We start from the raw sequence: 25,836 nt of genomic DNA, 5'->3' as shown, positions 1-25,836 counted from the left end.
CAGGGCTTGGAAACTCGCGTGGCAGCAAATGCCAAAGGACCTCGCCGCTCCTCTCCCCGTATGCCCTGCTCACGTTAAGTGAAATGCTTTTTAGATAAAATCAGAAGCTTCGTGTTTGTATTGACATTTAATGTAAATGTTTTGAAAAGAAATAGTGTTTCAAAATGAATTTGTGAGATGTGCTGTTCTTACCCTTCAGCGACAACATTTCAGTCTTATCTAAATGCTTTCCTGAAAGGGAATTTCATTAAGATTCACAGGGGCAGGAAATTTGCTTTTGAATGAAATGGTGGGTTTTTTTCTCTTTTTTTTTTTTTTCTTTCTTTTTTTTTTTTTTCCACCTGAAGATTTGCGGTCAATCCCTTTTAGCAGCTGCAGCAACCCTGGCTTTTTGTAGCTGAGCCGCTTCCAGGCCGCGCTCCTGCCCGGCCCATGGGCTGGCCAGGCCGCGTGGACGTGCCGAGGACTCACCTTGAGCCGGGCGCCCACGTTGAAGCGGATGTGGTCGCTGTGGCTGCTGAACGTTAAGCAAATCTGGTCCTGAGCCACGATTTTAACGGTGATGTGACTGTTGAGCTTCATGAAGATGGACTGGAAAGGAGGGCTGTGAACGTGAGGGCTGAGCGCCCACCAGTTCCAGCACTTCTGGCTCGTCCCTTCCTGGTGAAAGCAGATCCCAGCGCAGAGATCCAGGGCCACCCTGGGGACAAACGCAGAGCCTTGCGCCAAGGTGACCTTCACACGACGGCTCCACCATGGGAAGCCTCCTGAGGGAGCGCGTGGGTCTGCTCGTGCGACAGGCCCACCATGGGGCGCGACAGGCCCACCATGGGGCTCCCCATGGCATCACGGGTTGTGCTTCAGTGACCTGGCAACCCCAGCCTGAGCCAGGAGAAGGTCATTTCCTCACTGCTGTGGTCTCCTAGGCCCGTTAGGAAGCTGAACATGTGGCTGTTCATTTCCCTCGGGCTCTTTTGGGAGGACCCACCGGTGCTGTTGGGCGCATGGCTCAACGAGGGAGGCCCTGGCAGTGGGGCTGCACCTGAGCATAGGGCAGGAGAGGACTTTGGCCCCTGGAGGGCACAAAGATCCTAAAGGGCAAAGAAAATCATGAAACAGAGCATGAGCTGAGCACGTTTGTGCATTTCTCCTTCCTCCTGTTGCACTTTTATGTCTTCTGAAAGTTTTCACTGTCACATATCCAGCCATGGTTGCTTCCTAGGCTCTGGCAACCTTTATACTAAAAATAGATTATTTATATGTATGTGTGGCTGGATGCAGGAAAAGGCCTTGCCAGAGAACAAGATTGAAACTAAGTGCATGTGTTTGGTGGAAATAGTCCGTATCTACAACATAAGAATACAAATCAATACTCCCCATCTAGTGACAGCTTGGAGTGACGGCTCTGGGAGCTGAAGTATCCCCAGGATGCAGGAGGCAGGGGATTTTTACCATTCATTGCATGTGTCACTTTGAATTTTCCCTGTCCGAGCGTGAAAAAGTTGATTCTCTCCGCTCTGCTGTTGGGCCCTGACAAGTGCAGCAAATGCCTGCAAGCGGCTCCGTCTCCCTCCTGCTCCCCTAGTATTACCTTGTGGTGTAGCTTAGAAGAAACAGAAGGCAAAATAAAAACAGGGAAAATCCCAGCTGTGATGGGTCTGGATTGGTCTGTGCGCGGGACAGGTGGTCTACCCCCTGGCTGCTTATTTTGTGTTTTCCTCTAAACAAAGTTATTGGATACTTTCTGTAAATATAAAAGAATCATCATTTATTCATCACTGCTCTTAGTTAATTCCTGCCAGGAGATGCAGGCCGAGGGAGTGAGAGGGAAGAGCAGAGGCCCTGAGGAGATGGTTTCCATCGGTTTTCCACTAATGGGTGGAAACTCCCTAACAGGACACGGAAGCACTTCTGTGTCTCCAAGAAATCACGGAGACCCTTCCTGAGGAGAGGGCATGAGTGAGAGACCAGTGGCAGGAAAATAAAAAGGGTTAGTAAGAGCGGGGGAAAGGAAGAAATGCAGAACATGGGGCTAGGCAGTGGTGGCGATGCTGTTTTGCTGCCGCTGTGAATCTCTTTGGTGCAGCGTTGTAAAAACTGTGCTCTTCGTGATGGATGAAGGACCAGTGTGTCTGCAGGCAAACAGCAGCGCTGCTGCCGTCTAATGGAAGTGTTATTGCAAAGGCTATTTACGATGATTTGTAAGAGCCAGTTAGGCATTTAATACACCCACTAATTAGTCTCAGCACAGGAAGGACTTGTAAAACTGAGAAACGATTTGCTGATTCCTCCAGCCCCTGACTTTTCAAAGGGAAACTTTGGAGGGAAAAGTAGGGGGTCAAACTCAGACTTTGAGCGCTCAAAAAGCAGCAGTTTCTACTGAAAGCCATCAGTTGCTGCACATCACCACTTTGACTGCAAAAAGTCGGTCGCCTAAGTCATCCTCACAGTCAGGAGCAGATATGAGAAAAAAACAGAAGCGGTGTTGACATCAAACTAAATGACTCTGGCTGTTGCAATTTCCCCTCTCATACAAATAATAAGCTTGTGCTCTTTGAGAATGGCTGCCTGGGACTTCCTGAAAAGACAGCAAAGATGCACCCTTCTTCCTGAGCTGTAACCTGAGTCTTCCTACCCCGTTGCTGTGTGGCTAACCTCAGACTAGACCACGGTGGTCTCCAGACACACGTCACCAGCAAGCAGGATGGAGCAGTCCTGGATGGAGCAGTCCACTTGACCCTGACAAAGTCCAGGGGACTGGAGGTGCTCACACCAGCCAGGCTGCAGAGAGCCACAAAAGAAGGCTAGAAAACGTGGCCAAGGGGAAAAGGTGGAAAGACTTGGGCTACTCAGATAAGAGAAAGGATGTCACAGAGGTCTTCAGAGAGGTCAACAGCTGCTAGAGCAGGTGAACAGCCTGGATCTGTGTCTGCCCCTCACCTTGATGCAGCTCTACAAACCCCAATGCTCCGGTGGGCTTTTTCTCACTTCTTTTCATGCCTTTCACATGGAAAACCCCCTAAAATGAATAACAAAAGAAGCGGGATGGCCCCCGGGGCTCACACTTACCAGATGTGGCCATTGGGGTGGCAGCACGCTGCGCGACCGCAGTTCCCGAAGAAGCCTCTGATCCCCATGCACCTGCTGTCCTCCAGGACGAAGTACGTGAACTGGGATCCTTGGCTATACGTGATCAGAAGGGCCGTGTTGCCCGAGGGGTAGCTGGCAGGGGGTTAAGGAAAGAAGAGCTTGTCTAAAGCCTACCAAAAAGCGCGCTTGGCAAGGAAATGTGGGAAAGTATTTGGGGAAAATAACCCAAGCCTGGTCAACCCAAGAGGAAACCCGTAGTGAAAACCACCCACTTGTAGGGTATTCTTATGTGTGCCCCCTGTGTGCAGTAAGTTCTGTTGGATACTAAACCTGACCAGTTCCATCCGGAAGAAGCAGAAGGAACGTCTGTCCATCGGGGTAATATCTCGTCACCGGCTCGAGAGGGTGGCAGTGCTGTGGGGATGAAGCAGAGGCGGTGGGTGATCCCTGCACGCATCTCCGCAGGCATCGGGAGCAGCATCAGCCCCAGGAGAAAATCAAGCCAGGCAGAAGGGGCTGCTTCACTTCTCCACCTGCTCCATCTCCAGCCCCACCACTTCCCTCCGTGGTACCCAGCTAAGGGGCCTGTTGACAAAGGCCTTTGCGCACTATGATGTTTTCCACCCAACCTAATGTTTTGTTTGTTTATTTGCTTACTTTTTAATTAAAGCCTTTTAAATAGCTGAGGAAAACTTAGCCTTCAATTCTGTGTTTTCACATTTCACGTATGAAGCTCAGCTCTCCAAAGTTTATGTTATTAGCTGCTCTGTGATGATATAATTTGCCAAGAGCCCTCTTTCCATCAGACACGCAAGTAATTTATCCTGTAACGTACTGACAAGCTGCTGCAGGAAAAATAGAAACATTTCTTTACTAAGGGCTTAGCTCCAAGCATTACAAGGGAGCTGGGTTTAATGCTTTCTAATAGGAATGAGAAGCGTTGCCGTCTGCTTCTCCTAGAAAAATGGATCTGTTTCATTTGAGAGTAGGGAAGCAGAGGGAGTTTGTTTGCCTTTACCATCATCATTAAAAGCAACAGCTAACGATCATATGCAGAAAGGGGCCTGGCTCAGATTTTCTCTGTTGTGGGAATGAGAGGGCCTTGTCCAGAGCAGCTCCCAAGCTCCCAGGTGGAGGCATTTCTTGTGCAAGTGACAGATCTCAGACTTAGCTGTGGCACTGATTGATAACCTGAAGATGTGCATTTTGGCTCTGCAAAACAGATAAAAATTACTTCCTGGTTGTAAGGGAGGGAGGGGAACACAGAAGCAACAAACCAACAATCTTGTTCATGCTTTCATTTTTCAGACTTTTTATGAGGCTAAAAAGACAGTCCTATGCAGGAGGATTTGCTACCCCTATATTTCAGGAGGGGAAAGCAAAGCATTTCTATGTTTAAAATAAAAAAGCCAACAAAATCACGGATTGTGTGATAAATCACAGGTAATTTTCTTGTATGCCTGCAATGCTTTCTGGTTTGGGAGGAAAGACGGAGAAGAGAGGAAGAGAAAGGGGAGAGAAGGAAAGAAATCTCTGGAGGGAGGGAGGGAGGGCTGGGGCAGCCCTGCTGCAGCGCTGCCAGATTTGCCCTGTCTTTGAGAGGCTCCTTATTCTGCTTGTGTCACTGCCAGATACTGCAAAACATCTAAATGTGCTTGGTTGGACCCTTGTGCCTCTCACAGGGTATAAACATGCCCTACACCATACAGCTGGCCATATAATCCCCTTATACTCTGCATGACAAGCAGCAAGAGGAGATCCCATGGGCTACCACACACCTTGAGGTGCTCTGCAACAAAATCCGTGTCCAGCTCAAGCAGGTCTTCTGGAGGCGCTGACGTTGGTCGATGCTTCTTGGAAGGAGCGGTCTGTGATCCAACGGTGTATTCGTTCTCTTCTGAGAGCCTGAATGAAATCTTACCCACTGAAACAGTTTTAGAAGGCTGGTGTACAGGAAAATGTGATGCCGTGCTGTTACTCTAGCTTCGTGTCACGGATTATTTGGGTTGGGCGAAGTAGGGTGCAAGGGTGTGGGGAAGGTGAGAGCATCTGCTTCATTAATGCCACCTGATCAAGGAGCTTTTCAGTGTACAGGGGGCAACATGTGAGGCCAGGAGCCATAAACAAAACAGACAGGGGACAAGGGAACCCAAGAGTCTCCCATAACTAATTGCTGGACTATTAAGAAACTGCAGGCACAGCCAAGCTGCACTGGAGTCACAGCTCGGGCAGCGGAGCAGGACCACGGGCCGCAGTGCCACGTGCCTGGGCAACCATCACGCTGCGGGGCAAAGGGTGTTTTCCCTGACCTGATGTGCGTGCGGATGAGGGATAATCTGCTGGAAAATGCCCTGCTGGACATGTCACAGGGAAGGGTGCTGGATGTGGACACCCTTGTCCCGCTGGTGTCCGCGGGCCCACGTGCAGCATGAGCTCTGCAGGGGCAGTATGAGGAGCAGTGCTGTATGAGGAGCAGTGCTCTATGGGGTGTGTGTGTGTCTCACCACCCCTAACAGCGGGAGAGATTGAGGACCTTCTGCGTCTTTTGCCTTATTTGAGGAGAAACTGGTGGAAAGGGGAAATTTAACCTCAATAGGATGGAGTGGGATGGTTTTCCTGAGGGAAGTAAGGGCTATCTTTGCTTAAGGCTATGAAACTCGGCCAGCCTATAGGCAGTTGGGAACTACTTATAGCAAAGGAAGAGCTAGATGTGGCCCTGTAAATCTCGTTCATAACCAGGAGACAACTCTTGCAAACCAGGAGACAATCATGGAGAACACAGCATTCACAGACAGGGAATTATGGCCAGATCTGTGTTTTGAGCATTTAGAAAGGTCCCTGACCACTTCTAAATGGGTTTCTCATAGGTTTTATTACATAAAGGGCTGCAGTTTTTGCTTCTCCCCTGGATGGCCTGATGCTAACATGCACTTCTGGTGCCAAATCAGACCCAGCTGTTCCAATAATGCAAAGGTACTTACAGGCTGCAAATTTTAGATACCGCTCAAATATTTCCCTGTAGTTCTCAAAGCCTTCTATACTTAACCTGTGGTTCAAAAATCAGAAGTTAAAAATAAGATCAAATTGTTGGCGAATGATACTTCCCACAATCTAAGAGGAAAGAATATCATGGGCTGCTGTCTCAGAAGTGTTCACCTGAAGCAATGCAGATGTCTGCATATGAGTTTATCACCAGAGGCAGCTTTTATAGGCAAAGAAGAGAAATGAGACATTCATCTCATTGCCAGTTTGATGAATCGTGCAGTGGAGATGTCTGTTTCTCAGCCCTGGGGGCAAAGGGAGCTGCCCGTGACCAGTGAAGGCCTGGGAAACTGCTTGCAAGAGCTGCATGTTAGGTGAGGTGAACCCAAGCCTCCATGACATCCTACGTGCACATGTGGTGGGACACCCTGCTTTGCATCAGTTACGCTGGGTGCTTGAGTCCCCACTCTGTTCTTTCGTGATGAAATTCAGCTTGATTGGAAGGCTAGGCTGAGAGCTACCCACCATATACACTGTTTTGGTTGTGGTAATATGTAGACCTAAGCACAAAAGCCCATTTGCGCTAAGCTCCACATGCAATTAGAAGCCAGACCCTGCCTAAAAGGCTCAAATCAAATTCTATCATCTGAAGACCTTCTATAAGACCTTACTGGCATTCAGACCTTGTTTTACTCCTTTTCACCTGAGGGAAATCTTGGTGCAGGCTGTTACGCCAGTAAAGATACACTGGCACTTACAAATCAGACTCCTGAGGATCAACATAGTGGGAGAAAAGGGAAGATGGCAATAAAGACAAATACCTCAGGTGTTCTGCCTGCCATGCAAAACTTGTCCCTCCTGAGCCCTAACAGGTCCCTCGGTGCCCACCACGGTGCAGCTGCTGTGACTTAGGGACAGCCACACACGGGTGCTCCCCAGGGCCAGCACTTCCCCATGCTAAGGAGGAACTCGATCCTGGCCTATGCCCACTGGGCAGCCTTGGAGGGCAAAGGAAAATCATGCTCATGTCCATCAAGGCTGCTGTGCAAAGGGGCCAAAACGGCCGAGGTGGTGCAGGGGCTGGTGCAGTGTGAGGGTGGCCCAGAACACAGTCAAATATGCTCAGAGTCTTTTGCAAGGAAAGCTCAGTTGGGAATTCACTTGGAAACATATTTTTTAAACAACTGGGAAAGTGTGAGCTCTGTCCTGTCCCTAGGGGCCTTCCTGATGTGCAAGTGTCGAACTTCCAAGGGGAATATCACAGAGATGAAGCAGCTGATGACTTCTGAGCACTCAGTTCTGGCTTCTCCTCATTAAGTGCCCCTAGTGCCTCTTTAAGGACTCCGTCACCAAGATGAGCTGTATGAGGAACTAGGGGTGAGTGGTGCCTTGGCAGCTCTGAACCATCCTTGCTGCACACTTAAACCAGGCCACACTCGGTGCTGTTGTCTCCTGAGCACATTCTCCCCAGAGGCAGATGATTTTTTTTTTTTTTCTGTCAGTGATACCACTGTAGGCCTGACATCAGATGCCCAAGTTTTTGTCCATTCACATGCCCTGCTGTGGGACATGGCCAGCAGATTCCCACCCTGTTCCCTGAGACTGGAATTAAGAGAGCTGGTAATGAGGGCTTCCCTCTTCCCGCCATAAGCTCTGGTTAGTCTCTCCCTGATCTCTTACTGTCGCAGCAGTTCCGCTCTAATGTCACTTCGCAGCTCCGTTTGGGAGCGGTGGGGATGAGGAGCTATGTCAATCTCTTCTTGTATGTCATCTTCATTCATCAGCTCTTGGATCACAGTATCGAATAGTTCCTTATAGCTCTTGCAGCAGAAGAACTACAAAGCACAGCACGTGTGAGGATGTGGTGGGGCTGCTCTGGCAAGACACTGGGCAGAGACGAGACCTTCTGACTTGGCTCTCATTTGAGATGAGATGGGCAGGATGAGCCATGATGTCCTCAGCCCTATCTGCTGAGGACTCATGTAGCTGTGGTAAAATTACCGGTCTAGAGCCCTGCACCCAGCCCAGGAGACCCAAGCTCACTGTGTGCTATTCCACCTCCCCCCCCAATATTCCACAATCCTCCCCAGCTGTGACTGAACTTCCTCGGTGCCCCCTGGTCAATCCTTTAGACACCGGACACCTCTGCCCTGATGTCACCCCCATGGCCAGGCCCTCTTCTCCTCACCCCAAGCTCCCTTTAGCTCCTCTAAATCTACTGCCCTCTCCTCTTTCTCCCTGACTTTGGCAACAGTTGGCCACTCTGTTTTGGGCATTTACTAACACTGTGGCATCTGGAAGGGAGTTTTCTCCCTGGGATACTTCCCAAGTGCACAGGGTGCAGTGTCCCTTCTGCCCTCAGGCAGGAAAACTGAATGATGAGGGGAAAGGGGACCTGGCATCTTTTGCAAAGATCGTGTTCTCAGAACGATCATGGGAAGGGCCCAAGAGCCAGGGGTTTCACATGTTGCATCTGAGCACTGCATCAAAGAAGCTTCCTGCTTTCATTGTGGACCTTTCCAAGTGAATTTTGGGTGTAACCTTATCTTGTGATGCTCCTTTCATGCTAGCATGAACCCAAAGGAGGAATGGTACCTTACATTGTTTCTTTCAGATATTTCGCTTGATCAAAGCATCTTTTCTGCCCCAGGGCCTCTGTTCTCCCATGATCACTAACCACTCTGTCATTACCTCATAGTTAGGTTGCTTTATTTTAGGGATCAAGAGCCCTTGTTAGTGTACTAGCCTTCCAGCTGCAATATTGCCAAGACTGCTCATAGTGTAGACTACTCACAATTTCATTGGGTTGTTCCTTCAGATCCACTACTGTTGGGAATGGCTTTTCAGGAGCGCAACAAAATTTGCACCTTGCAGCTTCTTCAGGTAAGATATTGTCCTTAAAACACAAAAGAAATTCCTTGTCAACTTCAGTTTTAGAAATACATTTTAGACTTTTTAGACACCTAGATTTGGTGCAAATCTAGACTGTTCCCATAAAAGTACACAAAACCATTGCTTTTAGTGGCACTCCAAACCTCCTTTTCAGCAAGTATATGTATGCCAGGAAACTGAAGTTATATTTAATTATTTAAATTCCCAAATAAATGCAGTTTTCATAATTACTCTTCCTTCCTAAGAGCTCAATGGAAAGTACTAATGTATTTTCATGGGAATATGTGAACAACATGATAATTTAGTTCTCTCTAACATCCTGTGAAATACCTAGACCATGACAAAAAAAAAAAAAAAAAAAAAAAGAAAGAGCAAAATAAAACTTGAGTTTTAAAGCACAGTTCCTATTTCTTCTTTAAAAACACCTCAGAAACAAGTTGTATTCCATCCATCTTGCTCCGAAGTGGCTTAATTTGGTTTCACTTCGGAGGCTTCCTCCCCCTCCGCAGTACTTACAGCAGCTGTCCCGGTGCCTGCCCCTGCAAGCAGTGGTGCTGCACTGCATCTTGCCCAGGTCGGGGTTAGCAGACTGGCAGCACAAGCCCCAGCGCAAGGTAGAAACTGCCATGGCTGATACATGACATCTGTCCAATTCTGCACTGTACCCTGTTTTTATTCGTATGCATTGCAAGTTTGTGCAGGCCCAACTACACAGGCTGCTGCCATTACTGCTTACACATCGGATGTCCTCTGATGACAACTGAGGCCTGCAAACGACCCTCATTTGCCTTTCCAGTGGTGAGGTGGGATATTACCCATTTCTCCCAAAGACCTCCAGTTGAAAGAGGAAGGCAAAGACCCACCACCTGACCATTTGATTGAATGAAGGGGGTGTTTTAGGAGCAGCTTCTCTCAGGTTGCGTCATAACTCAAAGGGATATCGGACTGTGACACTAAAGGTTTGTGACCAAGGAGTGGCTTTGAGTATAGCAGAAGAGGCTTCCTACATGAACCGACTCAGCCTGCAGGTGATTCTAGGGCAGCTGATACAGCCTACTACCCTTTCTAATATGAGTTAAATTTGTCAGCAAAGCCTTCTCCATGTTTTATCTTCATGATATTCTTCCTGATTGATGCTACCGCTCTGCAGGCAAGCAAAACCCTTATATTAAACTCCTCTCAACCAGTTTTCACACCTTCTTTTCCCAAATGCTCATCCTACCCCTCCAGAGAGAAACATTCACTTTGGATATTCACATTTTTCTGTCTATCAGCCCACAATGCCCTTTCACCTAAGCTCTAAAGAAAAGGCAAGTTAGGGAAGAATCCACAGCTGAAACCCTCCACCGTGCCAGAGAAGTTCCCATCACTAAAGTGCAGCTGACCAAGAGCAAAAGACACTGCCCCCAGGCCTGGCCAGGGGTCAGGGGCAGGTCCTGACCACACGCTGGGGACCTCAGTGCAGAGCCACGTGGCCCCAGGCTGAGCCTCACTGCTGGACTTCATGGACCAGCCACAAAAATGGACATGAGCCAATGGAAACTTGCAGCTCTGTGTTCGAAAGGTTGAGTGCATTCTCTGCTCAGTGGAGAGCTTCCTTATGAAGCTTTTTTTTTTTTTTTTTTTTTTTTTTTGTCTTTTTAGGGCCTATGAAACAAGCCTGGAGTAGGGAAGAAGTTAGGTGGTGCACCTGCACATTTCCTGCCAGGAGATACAGGTCTTGCCTCAGCTCAAGAAACAACTTATATGCGAGTTGCTGACACTTGCTCTTTTCTTGTCTTGTCAAATGGATTGTGTTTTCCTGATGGTCAAGTTTAAGTCTGTTAAAGGGGAGAACTGCTGCCTTTTCAGCCTTTTTTTTTTTTTTTTTTTTTTTTGCTCCATTGTCAGAAAAGAGACATTATGTTTCTTTCTTTCTGGAAACCACTCACAGTTTCAGGACTGACAAACCACCTCAAGAGAATAGTTCTTTAGAACATGTCTGTCTTTTCTGAAAGCCATCTCACCAGAGAGCTGACAAATTACACACTGCCTGACTTTAAATATAACAAAATGAAACATCTAAGGTTGGGGAGAAGGAGGAAACAGGCCCATCTCAAAACTTCTCACATGCAGAGACCAACTCAGTCAGGTGCACATCCAGTGTGACCCTGAGCTCGTGTTTGCTCCAGTGACAAGCTTGACCCTCTGTTTTTCTGTATACCAGGTAAGGAAAACTGTCCACTGAAGCTGTCTGCTTTCTCCCCTTGCTTTTTGCCTCAGTGCTCAATTTATTTAGTGCTTGCCTTAGATCCTGAGCTGATACTCAGCATTGGTTCTTTTACCTGCAAATAACAGCAGCAACTTTCCAGCCTCTACCCCTGAATAAAGTTGCCTCAGCCCTGAGTGGAAAGAAGTGCCCCTCTGCGATCAGCAGCACTTTCCTCCTATTGGAGGAACATGGGAGTGGGTGAGGTTTCCAGGGATGAGATTCGTGAAAACTGTGTTCAGGTAGGGAAGATTTTCCTCCTTCTTGTTATTTTCTCAAAGATGGTGGGTGCCCGGTGTAAAGAGGGGTAAGCTTGGGCCCTCAGGTAGGCAGCATTGCCAGATGGTGCTCCTCCATGAAAGAAAACAACAAAAAGTGCCTGTCACAGAAATTCCTGGTTCCTTTCCCCAGCTCTCAGGCCGTTTCACGGTTACTTTCCAGCAGGGCCTCACCTCGTCCATGTAGAGGGTATTCAGGATCCAGTCACTCTGCTGCATGTGTTTCCTACACAGCACTTGATCTTCCGACTCTGGCCTTGGACTTCTTTGCGCTAAGATGACAGGCTCATCCAGGGCTTCTAGTAAGGAAAAATCACCAGTTAATTCCTGTTCATTAAAAACAGCAGCCAATGACTTTGTGTGCAACACATTTCTCACAGGGGGGCTTTGCCATCCACCACTCTGCTCCTCGCTGCCCTCCTTGGGCCCTGTGCCTTTGCACACCTATTTGCACAAGGCCCCAGCTTCAGCAAGGGAAAAGGAGACCCAGGAGTTTCCTGTTGGTCTCTTATATTCTTGATAGATGTCAGAAACACATTTTCCAGCATGCTGCATCATCCCCCTCATCTATTTGTTCAACAGAGAGAAAGAGATGCCCTGCTTAGCTACTCTGCTGTCCTTCCCCTGAAGCACCTACTCATCTCCCATCACCATCCAAAGAACTTGGATGTTTACACTTCTTCCCTTTCCTAGTGCCTGGCACCTCCGATTTCAAAGAGGAAGGAGCTAAATTAGCCTAAAAACTGCCCCATGCTTTCGAGATGTTCGTAAATAATCTTGAAACAGAAGTGACTAGTGAGAGAAGTTTGCTGATGATATTCAGGATAGTCAAAGCAAAGGGCTGCCTGTGAAGAGCTGCAGAAAGACCCCACGGCACTGAATAAAAGGGTAATAAAATCACAGATGAAATTTGATGTAGATAAATGTAAAGTGATGCGCATGGGAAAAGACAATTCCATCTTTACATACAAAATAATGGGCTCTGAGCTGACTTGGGAATGAAATCTTGAGGTTATAATAGATAGCTCTATGCAAATGTCTGCTCAACACTCAATAGCAATCAAAAAAGCAAACAGAAAGCCAGGAATTATTAGGAAAGGGGTAGAGAGCAAAACAGAGCAAATCATTATGATGCTTTATAAATCCATGATCTCCCATCTCTTGAATACTATTATGCAGTCCTGATTCACCAATCTCAAATATCATATAGAAGAAATAGAAAAGTTACAGAGAAAGGCAATTGAAGATGATCAAAGGCATAAAAGGGCTTCCATTCAAGGAGTGACTGAATAGCTTAAACCTTCTTATCCTGGAAGAAAAATGACTGAGAAAGAAAAAATATGACAGAAGTTTGTGAAGGGAAGAGTGCCATGACTAGGGAACAGCTGTTTACGTTCTTCAGTGTTCTTCTTCAAAAAAGAATGATCATCAAAGGAAACTGTTAAGTGGAAAGTTCAAAATAAACAAGAAAGTGGATGTTCACAGTTCACGTTGTTTCATAGGGATCAAACCAATCAGTGGAAGAAGAATCCATCAAGGGCTATTAAGTGCAAAGACACCATCTATAGTTCATGAAGTTTCTGAGTCACAGATTGCTAGAGGATAGGAGAGTATTCAGGGAAATATTAACAAATGTTTGCTTTATTTTTTGTATTTCTTCTTGAGCATCTGCTGGCTTTTGTCCCGGATAGGATGCTGGGCTAAGATGCCCTTTTGGGGTGACCTTTGCAGCCATTTTTGTGGCCTGCGCTTCACATCAGGTCATTTCTCATAAAAGGCAAGACAGCTTGAACGTGCCCCAAGGATGAGTTTTGGTGCTGCCTGTCATCCTTTTTGATGCATCTCCCTGCATCACAGAGAGAAACCTGCTTGGTAGAATTCCAGGCTAAATACCCTGGGCGTGATTTCCATCTTAAACAAATTTCCATCAGGAATCACTAGGAGCTAGATCCATTTTTCTCTAGTGCCCAAAGCAAAAGTCTCTATCCCTCTCTGCAGGGGAGAAATCAGGGAGCTGCAATTAGCAGGGTATCATTTATCTGCTCAATCACTTCAGAGCAGTGACCTTTACTCACAATATACAATAGCAGCAAGGTCTGCAATCTGCTGGGGCCCTGTTGTGGATGACAGAGCAGAGAGCTCTGTCCTTCCTGTGACTGTCACCGGGAGACCCACATGTGACTGAGGAAAGCATCACGTTGTGTGAGCTCTGACTGTCCCCTGTTGGCACGGTGGCACATAGGAAAAGGCACATGTTGCAGGAACCAGGTTCAAAGCAACTCCTTCCAGTACTAGATCTGGGACCTGAAGACACCTACCCATCCCACCCGCCTCTCCTACATGGACAAAAGTTGCCTCCGTGGATCCCTTGGTCGGAGGCCAAGTCATTCTGAAATGCAGCTGAAAACCAAGGAAACTACCTAATCCTATTAACATCCAGGCCATTAATGAACATTTCATTTTGCAGTGAAAACATGAGCTGGCAGTGGCCGTGTTTCAAACAGGCTTGTTTTATGGAAATCAGCTTGCCTTTCCCTCAGCCTGGCTTGTGTCACCTTGCTTGCTATCATTCCAAGGCAACATTCAAGGAGAACTGCTCTTGCTCTGCTTATTACTTAAGCAGGCAAATGATGGTATAGTGACAAAAAGAAAATAAACAGCAATGTCTTCAATGGTCAGTCCAAATGTGACTCATTTCAGATTTCCTATAATAAATTATAAATAAACATCTGGATGCTCTGATGACGTGGTAGGCAAAGGTCAATTTTAGCTAAAAATTCTCCACATTAGTAACAGGACCCGATTTACATTTAAACCCTTGTGCACCTGTCTAAGATCGCCTTAAAACCCAAACCTTGGCTGTTTACCAGCTGATGAATAGAAACTAGTAGTGTAACTTTGTTCCTCATTTCCAATAAGAAATGAGCGTGATGGATAGCGGCTATTAGAAGATAATCACCCCCCTGGGGGAAATTACTGATCTCGAATATCTTTTTTCCTGAGATCATGATAATCTCTCTGTGCTAGGTAGCACTGACAAAGCTTGTTAAGCCAGGCAGGCTTGCCAGGGCATTGCCACTCACAGCGCTTACCAGCCTGCTGTGTTTTGGGAGGGTGGCTGCACCTCCCAGGCAGCCTCGTTCATACACTGCTTGCTCAGTCATGTGGGGGCGATGCTTATTTCCTGAAAACCTACCATTTTCACTGATCAAACTTGATTCAAAATAAACGCAAGGCTGAATTCCGTTCTTACTGACACCCGTGCTCTTTCATAACAACTCGGAAGCAGTAACGATGATACACATTGATACAGAAGGACAATCAGACATCTGTATGTTTGACTGATCTGCAGAGGAGGGAGCACGAACAGCTCTGTTGTTACACACATTGCTGAAAATCTGACGGTGATTGTTACGAAGAAAACCATTTCTAGCTCCTAACTTTCTGGCCTCATCCCATCATAACCGAAAGTCTAGGAGGCTTGTTTTGGTGTAGTGGTTTTAGTGTCAGACTAAAGGTCTGACATTGTGGTGTCGGTGGTTTTAGTGTCAGACTAAAGATGTCTCAGGGGAGGCATCTCAGATTTTCTGGTGCAAGGAGGAATTCACAGATGGGGGAGGCAGATTTGCCTTCCCTTGGTGCAGTCTCCAAGGGCTCTGGTTTGCCTCAGTCCTGCTCTTTGCTGCGTAGAGGCCAAGGCTTTGGGAAGCACATCTGCATCGCTTCTGCCTGGCTGCAGAAAAGCCGCAGAAAAGGAGAGCCCAGGCAAGCCCTACTTTAACAAGCTTGAAATGCAAGAGGCAGAATTCAATAGATGAGTGTGGCAAGCCATCCTGAAATATTTAGGAGGCCCAACCCAAACGCTGCTGAAATAAATAGCAATCCAGAGAATTAAATGGGCTTTTGATCAGGTGGGAAGTTCTGCATGGAGGAGAGCAGAGCTGCCTGGACCTCCAGGCTGGGTCCCCCTGTGGTCACAGACAGCATCGGGTTTGCTCAAGCCCAGCAGGCTGAGGGTGCAGCCCTCCTTATCTCAGACTCCTGGCTTTGGTGATTGACTTATTGTAATGTGGCTGCTCTGAATAATGCATACTTCTTGTGAAGAAAGGCAGGGATTTTTGTGCAGGAGGAACTTGGCAGCTCTGAATACTGAGCAGCAGTTTCCACAAAGCAATAGGATTCAACGTACTAATCAACTCTATTAGCATTAAAAGGAACTGTCTACATGTCAAGCCAAGTTCAATAAATAAGTACCAACACATTTAGAAATGGCTTAGAATGGAGAATTAAAAGTTTTGCTGCTAATTATGCATCTTATTTTAGATTTCTGTCAATTCTAGCTCTTTACTTCCATTTAAATGGGACAATCATTTGCTGTCAAGACAAAGAAAAAGAGAGATTCAGAAAGTTAAGAGTGGGCAAATCGGTTCACACATACTAATGAAATAATGTGGACCTCAATTCTCTCTCACCTGTATCTGGAAGGACCATAAATGTACAGAGAATTGCCTAGAGTAAGGAGATCCTTCAGTCCGAGTTCCCAATTCCCAGGACACAGATCATCAGCAGTGTCTCTGTCTAGGCTGGAGACCCGGTCCACTTTTCTCTCATGGAAAATGCGCTGTCCAGAGAGCGCCTTGAGCATTGCCAGTACAAGGATCTGTCATAATCTCAGTAGGATGGAAAATGCTGACTGGAGCAAGCCAAGATGATATGATCTTGTATACACAGATGTGTATACAGCTTTGCATCCACAAAAAAATGGAAGTAGAGTGATCGGATACCCCAAAACCTCTGCATCCTTCAGCATCCTCATGCAGCAAGTCCCTGTGCTCCACTGATACCCCGTCATCTCATGGGACTCAGGAACACCTACGGACACTCCAGCTTTTGTAGGCCATGGCCTTTACTTTGACTGAAAAGCAGCAGAGGGATAATGGGGAACTCCATGAGCCTGCGTGTGATCTGGGAGTCTGAAAAATCAAGTTGTGGGATGCTGTTTTGTGGCTACAGCATATGCACGGTAGGGCAGGACCTGCTCCTTAGCTTACAGTGGAAGAAAGTTCTGCCAGAGGTATTCAGGGGTATATTAGGGGGGTTGGACCACATGGTCTCTAGAGGTCCCTTCTAACCTCAATCATCCTGTGATTCTGTGATATCATCTAAACTAGGGGAAAACAGAGGGTTCGGACAGGGAGCTGGGAGGGTTGCGCTCCCTATAATGAAAATGGGAATTTCTGGGTCTAGCCATAGGAGGGCAAGGCAGGAGCTCTTGCTCCTCCAGCAAGCCCAAGGCTTGTCACACGCTTCCCGGGCAAGGGGCAGTAGAGAGAGTAGCTTGCTGGAAGCGCATTCTATAGCAGGTTTAGGAAATAGTTACTTTTTTAATAACCAAACCTGCTATTCTGCACCCAGCCGCCTCCAGCACTGCCTGAGTGGAAGCGGCTTGCCTGCTCTGGCACTTCAAGGCAGTAATGACACATAACTGATACTGATGGCAGAGGCTAATCCACTCGGCCCCATAATATCCCCGGTCAATCATGCAATATTCTGTTATTGGAAAAACTCATTTTTGCCCCTCCAATAGTAATCAGTGTATGCCCTGAAGCACAAGGCTTGATAGCCTGTGTAATTTGCAACCTAGCTAACTGTAACTGCAGATGTTAATCCTATTTATATAAATGCCTGACAAGCAAAAGTAGGGATGCGGCAATGAGCTGCAGGGCTGGGGGAAGGAATGGAGCTGGGTTTCCAGGAATTCTCCTCCGGCAAAAGCTGCTGCACCCGCTGATAGGAAGCCAGTGTAGCCGGGTTGACAAAAGGAGGTAATCCAGGCAAGTTGATTACTCCTCTGTAGTTCTGTCACTCTCTTTGCCTATTATCTGTTTTGGCAAATACTGGAGCAGAATCCACTGAGAAGCATGTCCCCTACATCCTTCCTACCTAGTAAGTGCAGAAATGTGCATAAAATACAGCGTTAGTGCTGTGATAGTAATAATAAAAAAAACAATTTCTCATCTCTCTGCCCCTTCCTCTTCTCACCCCAGTGTGAATGCTTTAATGCTTTCTATCCCAAGCAGAAAGGAAGTGTTCTGCTATCCCAGGTCTTTTTTTTTTCACAGCCTGATTCCTCTGAGGATTGTAGCTATCCAGACAGAACAAGAAGACAGAAGTTACTTTTTTTTTTTCTTTGTAATATTTTGACACTAGACTTTCAATAAATGAGAAGGAACATTAACTTGCTGAGTCTGTCTCCCCAGCTCTCTAGAGTCAGTCCTTCTTTGCTTTAGCTCTTCAGTTTTTGCTTTGTTAGCTGCCTAAATTTCTTCTTCTCTCTGCTCATCCTCCTTTTCTTCTGAATCAGGTCATTTCACTGTTTTTTGACCTTTCTCTTCCTGTTTACTCTGGCCTGGAGGGGGTTGTCTTTTTTTTTTCTTTTTCCTTTCTCCTTTTTATTTTCTTCATGTATACCTCCACAATTATGAATAGTTTTCTGTCTCTGAACTCATATTTTCTGGTAATTTATTTTCTCAGATCCTCAGTTTTCCTTCTTTTACCCCTTTTGCAACCTTTTTTTCCTTTTCTCCTATCCTATTTTTCTTTCTTCCTGTGCTACCTGAAACTCCATGCTACACCCGAATGAAATGTGGCAGAACTGAAATTCATGGAAACTGAGGAAGAAGAACATAGGAGGAAAAGGCCTCTAACAGGCCCCTTCCAGTGTAATGTGCAGAACCCCAGTCCCTCACTTGACCCTTTCCTGGAGACTCCTCCGGCATCCTGACCAAAATGACTCCACACGCATTTCCCTTTTCCTTTGCATGACACCTCTGGATGAAAGGATTAGAGAGGCTTATTTGTGCCACCAATATTGATCCATAGCAGCAAATGGAGGACTTTGAATGGGTTGGTTATTCTTACAAACGAAATGATTTTTAGTTCAGCCTGTAATTTTCAAAGCTGCGCAACTAATTCACTGATGCTGCGATTAATGAAAAGATCACACTGTACCTTGTCCATACAGTCCTGGCTGGATATTTTCCTCTCCTTCCTCAGCTGCTGCCTCTTTCTCGGTTTCATTTATCTCTCTACTCTCTTCCCTCTCAGGGTGTTTCTCAGTGTCTCTGAAGGGCACCACTAGGTATGGAGGAAAAAGCACGGGTTACCCCATCATGAGAAATGGAATAGCTGTTATATCACTGTAGGAACTAACGGTCCTCCCTGCCCCTTGGGTGTGCATTACCTGGACATTGTGTGGAAGGGAAAGATCCCCTGTCATGTAGTTAGACATGAATTATGAAATACAAGAGGGTGGAAATTATTTCCTAATCCTAGGAAGGAACCTGAGCACATCAGGCTAAGCAGGTTCTTGTAACTGTCATTACATTTCTATAAATATAAAATGTCCAGCTGTCACTTGAATCCTGCTACATGATTTTCCCCAGAGCACTTTTTTGGAAATGAGCATGTCCTTCCTCTTCTTTCATCAAGGACTCCATGTCAAGAAGTTTGAGAAAAACTGTCCCACTGCTTTCCTGTACACCAAAGGAGAAGTCACCCTTGGAGGTCCCATGAAGGGACCACAGCAGGGGTGGCTGGTGGCTGAGGAGAGCCACCAGGAGCAGCTGAGTGCCCTGTGGAGGTGGAGGGGCTGGAACCAAATGACTGTGCTCCAGAACCTCCAACATCAGTGTGGCCAAGAGTGAGACAGGAAGATAGGTCCAGGGGAAAGGACGCTGTCCCATGGACCCAGAAACATGTGAACTTCAGCAGGTTGCTGAAGCCCAAACTCATCCTTGTGCCTAACTTAGGAGGGTAATAATACACTCAACAACTGGGTACCGCCAGCAAGTGCTCCAGAGGAAGGCAAGTCTGCAGCTGAGGTGGGGTGAGATGGGGCATAATTCTCTTGTTATTCACTTATAATGCTAGGCAAGGGTGTATCCTCACCTCACCAGAGTATAACAGCACTTAAATGTAGTAGATACCATCTTCTGGGTGACAATGAGGATGTGGGCTCTGTAACCACCTCATTCACAAAGTACGAGCCGTCTAAGCAAGACTGAACTGCACCCTGTAGAGAGACTTGATTTCTCTACTGAACAGTCGCTCAGTACTGAAAATACTCTCTTAATTGCCAATCTGGAACTAAACTGTGGGAGAAAGGGTTAATTATTCAGCGAGGTGCAGAATCTGTTTCCTTTACAAATGGACACTCAAAACACAGGCTTGCACTGGTAATTGGTACTTGTGCATGCAATTACTCACTCCACCTATTTCATCTTCCTCGAGGAAGGGAGGTCACTGGCTTTTAAGTGCAGGAAAGCCACAATTTCTAAGAATTTACAGCTTCAGGTAAAATGTGGCCAAATGTATCTCTTGGGGGCAGCGGAAGTGAAAGGTGCAATGCAGGAAAGCCTGAACTTTGGAGGACCTCTCGCTGGGCGATTGCCACAGTCCTGTCAGTGCTGCGAGCCAAATGCTGAGCAAGATTCTGGCCCTCCATTTCCTTAGCTTTGCTCCCCTCCAAGCAGCCATGCAGCTCATCCCAGTGTATTACTTCTTAAACCATCTGTTGTCCTGTGGGATTAATCAAATAGCAGCATTTCACTGCTCTTATTCTGGATTTAGTTAATTTAAACTGAACGACCCCCCAAAACCAAACCAAAACCAAGAAAATCAAGCTCCTCCACTATTAAGAATGACACTTCTGAAAAGCTTATTTGTAAACCATCCTGGCTGTGTCGCTATGTTTTATTTTCCTGATGATCTTCTCAAGGAATTTTCCCCCTGTGGGCAGGAAATATCCAGAGTTAAGAGGCCCACACTCACTGGTGTGTTTTACTCCTCAAACACCTCTTCTCCACATGGTTATACTGGGCTCACATCCCCTTTCTAGAGTAGGGCTATAACTGCTTGGCCTCATCACACTTTTCCATAGCTATAGGAGCCCTGGCATCTAAGGACATGATCTAAGGACAGCAGTGAGGCTGGGCTGGCAGGGGATGGTGCTATCTTTTATTGCATCCATTAATATAGATGGAAAAAGAAAGATAAGCTTTCAGGTACATTTGCTATTTTCTTTTGGAACCAAGGAAGTGCTGGCACACCCAAAGGTACATTTGCTTCCCCAACTATTTATTACAGTTGGTCTGATAAAAATACGTTTCATTGCCCTACAAAAATCACTATTCGGAGCACTTTACAAATAGAAAGCACACTCTTTGCTATTCCTGGCTTCCATTAAAAGGCCGTGTCTTGCTGTTTATGTCAGTCAAATCACTGGATAGACACTATAGCCAAGTGAGCACTGCTGTAGGAGCCTTCACATTACAATTTCTAGTCTCTATCTTCCACGCACTTAAATTGATTTTACAGTCACGATACTCCTGAGACACTGGGGCAGGTGCTTCAGGTTTGCACCACTTTATGTAAGATTAGAATCAGGCCCAGGCCCGATTAGCTTGTGCAGCTCATAATTCCCAGCCTATGCATTGCAGGTGCTTTTACTTCAGGGAGATCATGTCTGTGTTTCCAGAGGATACAGCTGAGATCCACAATTAGGAAAAGTGCCAAGACCACTTGCAGATCTAAAAAGATGTACTAAAATCCAAATTCAAAATCCAAATGCTAATCATAGAATGCTTAAGGTTGGAAGGGACCTCTAGAGGTCATCTAGTCCAACCAATGCTGCTCACCTTGGTGTTTTGTGGATTTAAGGCTGCTCCATTTTGTTCCCTCTGAGCTTTTCTTCTCTTCTATTACTGAAACAGCCCAAACATCATGTTTTAGTTATAAAGTGAGTTTAGTAGGTGGAAGGGTGGAGAGGGGAAGGGGGATTAAATATACTGCTTCTGTGACTACAGATCTGAAATAAATCTCCGATTCAGTGATAGATCAATAACACCAAGATTGGGTTTAAATTATTAATAAACTATGAGAAATGAGGATAATTATTCTATGAGTCACAGCTCTCTAATGCATGGCACATTTTTCCCTGAGACATCTGCATTGAAGCACGCCCTGCCTATCTTTTGGCAAAAAGCTACAGCCAAGAAGGTAATGCCTTTTGTTTTGCTAGCTAAGCGTTTAATACATCCTCGTGGGCTGGGACAGCCTGGTGACAACGTATTGGCACGCGCCCCAGGCCGCATCACCATCCCGTGCTCTCAGCGGCCTGAGGAGGGGCAAACTTGGCTGGGATGTTATCCTGGGCACTGTGACTGTAAGGGGGAAGTGCTGCTCTCACAGATAAACGTTTTGAGGCTCAGGAGCTCCTAAAGTGCCCAAGAGGAAACTCTGGCCTTGAAGGATAATGTTGAATGGTTGCAGAGACCCATCATGCTGGTGGCAACCAGGAGGAGCAATATCTGGGCCAGGAGGCTTGGAGGTATCTCCAGGTGCCCTGGGGATCAGGGCTGGTTGTGGTGATGGTGGACAAGACCAACATCAAAGGCAAGCTGAAATCTGTGTTTAATTGCCAGAATTGCTATAGTCTTAATACAGACACAGTTGCTTTTGGGTAATTTCCTCGGCTCACTGCAAAATTAACAGGCTTGAGTTGTACAGGCTCAGGGCACTCTCACTGCTGCTCATCAGCTACTGCCTCATCGGATGAGATGCCGAGCATGGCTCCAATTTACCCTTGGACTCTCACTGATATTTAACTTTATCTAGAACCAAGTATTCTCCTTGGGCCAATTTCTACATGAAATCCCTAATAATGCGGAAAGCAAACCAAATATGGATGTAAGGAAAAAAAAACATGGATCAATAGGAAGGGAACAGAACTTAGGAAATTGGTAATGAGGAGTATTTATCCTCCTGTCAAAGTACTACAACTGGATCAACATTTGAGTGGAATAAAACCTTCTTTTGAGTGTATTTTTCAATGAGGTCATGCAAAACCAGCAAACTTACTTACATTTTCATTTCTCTAAATCTGGCTCTTTTGGAGAGCCAGCTACTTGTGGTGTTGAACAGGCCTGCTTTAAAGGAACTGACAGTCCTGCCTGGCAGCTGGGAACCTACCTGGATAGCTCCACTCTGTCTGGGTCGCCACGTCCTCGACATGCTGCCTGCTGCTGCGGGACGAGGAGCCGTCGACGTGCTGCCTGCAAGGAGGGCAAACTGGATGGGTTGCTCCAACCTGGTTTATAGCCAGAGGAGTGCTCAGGGACTTAGGAATAGGCAACGTTTCCCAGCTGCTACTGATGATTCCTGGTGTCATTGTTTTGGGCAGGTAGCATCAGTCATCTTAAAAAGTCAGATTTCAGAAAATGAGAAAGTTAGACCTCTGCAATACATGGTGAGGAGAGACGCACACACAAAGTGAGCGCCTAAGGGCAGCAGAGGGTAGTGCGGTGTACGTCAGCCTCCAATCACAAATACTTGAGGAGTGTTGGCAGGGACTGTGCACAGAGGCCTCCACAGACTTGCTGCTTCCCTTACCTCTAGTTCACTCTGCATTTCTGGCATGGGAAGCAGAAAGCCTTCTCCCTTATCACAGCATGTCCAGCAGTAAATGGTACTTTCTGGAAATCTTCCCATTCTCCCTTTCCACCTGAAGTTGTCTAGCAAGATGTGAAATTGTTCTGAGCCTAAGACACAGAGGCATTAAGGTTTCCAGCCACTTCTATTCATGCAATGCAGGGAATTGGTTTTTTTTTTTTTTTTTTTGCTTGCTTCTGACATACTAATTTAAAGATGCCTGGGGTCTTGGTAAATTAAAAAGAAAGTATGAAAAAATATCATGCCGAACAAAGTGCCACTGGGGCCTGACTCGATCTGATGCAAGGGAGGGAGTTTTGATTTCTTTTTTGTTGTTTATCTGTATTAGTAATTCAACAAGGCCGTTACACATCGCTGCTTTTTTATTAGTTGCCTAAGAATTTTAAAGGATTCTGGGCACAGCACACACAAATTAATGCATTTATGAATGAAAATCTCAGAGGAGTAAGGGGAGCTGAGGTGCTCTGGTGCCTCTGCTGCACTCCTATCTGGGCACCTCACACATATTTTGTGTGTTTATGCTCCCAGCTTTGCTGAGGTAGTGCAACACCATCATCTCCACCTCACAAGTGAGGAACAGAATTGGAAATTCAGGAACCCAGGGAATCCAGGCACAGCTCCAGCCGTTTGCTGGCGGTCGCTACTTGAATCCGGACAGCCCAAATTGTGGCTGGTTCCTCAAGGGCAGGTTCGGTTCCTGCCACTGCTGAACTGACCACCTGGACCTCATCCCAATGCTGGCAACACCTAGTGATGCCCCTTGTGGGGAAGCATTAGCTGCTCACACGGGCCGTCAGTAACGTTTTCCCTGCATTTGTGCAGCCCATTTGCTTATGCCAATGACTCCCTGCTATCCCTCTTGGAAACCTTATGACCGATTTCCCTTGATAGCACAATGGAGACTTCACCACAGACCATAACGTTTTTTACAGTGCTTACTAATTTTGGAAGAAATAGAGCTCACACTCCTTCAGGTGGAAAATTATAAATTTATATCGCTATAATGAAAAAAAAATCTCACTGAATGTACACGTGGTACTTGCTTTAAACAGCTTCTTATATCCATTTTCCCTGGATGCTAAGCAGCTGTGGCAACATCTTTAAGGAAAAAAAAAGTCAAAACACTCCTCAAATGTTCCTATAAGGAATACTGTCAATGAACTGACTGCCATTTAAAGTATATCATGGAAGAATTTGGTCTTTTTTTTTGTTTCTTGTACAAGCATCTCTGATCAGCTTCTCTTCTCTTCCTCCTCTCTGCTCCCCCCAGAAAAGGATTAGGTATGTCTAACATTTATATTGGATAGCCAAAAGGAGTGAGCTATATCCCCGGCTAACATAAATCAACATTGTTCCAGCGGCATTGGTAGAGTGAAGAGTGGAATTACGCTGATTTACCTTGGCTGGGGAATTGGGCCTACTTTTCCTCCCTAGATAAAAGAGCATTGCACAAAATAAAAATCATACATCACAGCAGTTTCTAGAGATGCTGTGCGGGATTTATCTGTCTTAAAAAAAAGAAAAATAATTAAATCTACAGAGGCTGTCAGTGTGCTTTTTAATGTAGCAAACAATGAGGGGCCTAAAGATAATTACTTAGACAGACGTAACTTTCAGGTTAGTAATAGTGCAGATACAGCAGAGGCTGCCAGGTTGCAGATGTCTCAGACATGCTCTCAGTCTCCAGATGTTAGGTGTTCCTGCTGCGAGCCTACAGACAGCATAAATACAGTCTAACTTGAGTCTAACATTTAGAAAAATGTTACCAATTACTCTCCTTACTTGGATTCCTCCAGCTTAGAACCAATGGGCAGAGCTGATAGGGAATCTGTCGCCAATTCTGGAGAGGAGAGAAAAAGCTTTCTTTAAAAAATGTAAGAGAGTTGTGATTTTTTGTGTAGAACAGCAGGATTTTTCTTCCTTGAAATTTCTTGCTATTTCATTATTTTGTGTGTCAGATAAAACCTTCCCACCTTAACGGGGAACATTTTTCGTCATCTATTTTAGTGGTACAATAAATCGCAGGCAGGTGAAAAAATAGCTCCCAGAAATGAGCTGTAAAAAAGTTGCCGCAGACTGAGGACAGGCTCTGCAGCAGAAGGGACAAGAGTTACAAGCTAGTTTACTTTGCCTTTTCCATTCTGTTTTCACCTGTAAGCTCTCTAGATGCTCTAATTTTACCGACTCCTTGGGAGGACGCGTTCCCATGGGTGTCTCACCTTCATTGCTTATGCCTGTGTCCTTGCACAGGGGTAATGACACCAAATTGAATGGCGTGACTGTCTTCTTGCCCACTTCCAGCTGCCATCAGTGTTGCAAAGGGAAGGGGCCCAGAGCTTGCCCTTCCGTGTGGCCAGGATGCTACGCTCACGATGTACCGGGGATCTGTACTGCTGCTGGGGATGTTGGCCCATATGGGCACATGAAGTACCCTGAGAGGGTTCACTGTCTGAGCAGCCCTTTTTTTCCCTCCAAGTTTGCATTAATTCAGTGGCCACATGTTACACATTTCTCCCTGTGCGTAGAGCACAGCAGATCTGTTGCAACCCTCATCTACAGAGTTGTCTGTAATTTCTGAACTGGTAGAGATTTGCATTCACCTTAAATGCGCTACCAGTTGAACCAATGGTTACTGAATGTATCTCAGTGACAAAATCCCAGGTGCAGTTATTTTCAAAGAGGACAGAGGGAGAGATTCAGGGCAGGAGTTTGCAGAAGCTGCTAGAAGAGAGGACAGGTACCTGTGGGATCACAAAAGCCTGGCAAGAGTTGGATGTGGAGGCATGTAGAGAGGGAAGAGATGTTGGTGCAGCACAGGATGGTGGCAGAAGAACA

General features: G+C 46.2%; 1 protein-coding gene across 1 annotated transcript in view; it reads right to left on the bottom strand.

The window, feature by feature from the left end:
• The window catches only part of ERICH6B (glutamate rich 6B), a 28,420-nt gene that overhangs the window by 367 nt on the left and 2,217 nt on the right, over positions 1-25,836 (bottom strand). Inside the window, exons 2-13 of the mRNA XM_088521044.1 lie at positions 24,784-24,841; positions 22,496-22,604; positions 21,189-21,264; positions 18,502-18,627; positions 11,665-11,789; positions 8,867-8,968; positions 7,753-7,907; positions 6,072-6,136; positions 4,869-5,014; positions 3,416-3,504; positions 3,070-3,222; positions 472-700 (exon numbers count right to left, since the gene is read on the bottom strand). Coding sequence (XP_088377170.1) covers positions 472-700; positions 3,070-3,222; positions 3,416-3,504; positions 4,869-5,014; positions 6,072-6,136; positions 7,753-7,907; positions 8,867-8,968; positions 11,665-11,789; positions 18,502-18,627; positions 21,189-21,264; positions 22,496-22,604; positions 24,784-24,841 — 1,433 coding nt within the window. The remainder of the gene's footprint in view (positions 1-471; positions 701-3,069; positions 3,223-3,415; positions 3,505-4,868; positions 5,015-6,071; positions 6,137-7,752; positions 7,908-8,866; positions 8,969-11,664; positions 11,790-18,501; positions 18,628-21,188; positions 21,265-22,495; positions 22,605-24,783; positions 24,842-25,836) is intronic.

This window comes from Tinamus guttatus, unplaced genomic scaffold (genome assembly GCF_059628265.1).
Source record: "Tinamus guttatus ecotype Peru unplaced genomic scaffold, ASM5962826v1 Tinamus_guttatus_pri_ptg000112l, whole genome shotgun sequence".
NCBI lineage: Eukaryota > Metazoa > Chordata > Aves > Tinamiformes > Tinamidae > Tinamus > Tinamus guttatus.
This window is presented reverse-complemented; position numbering and strand designations above follow the sequence as displayed.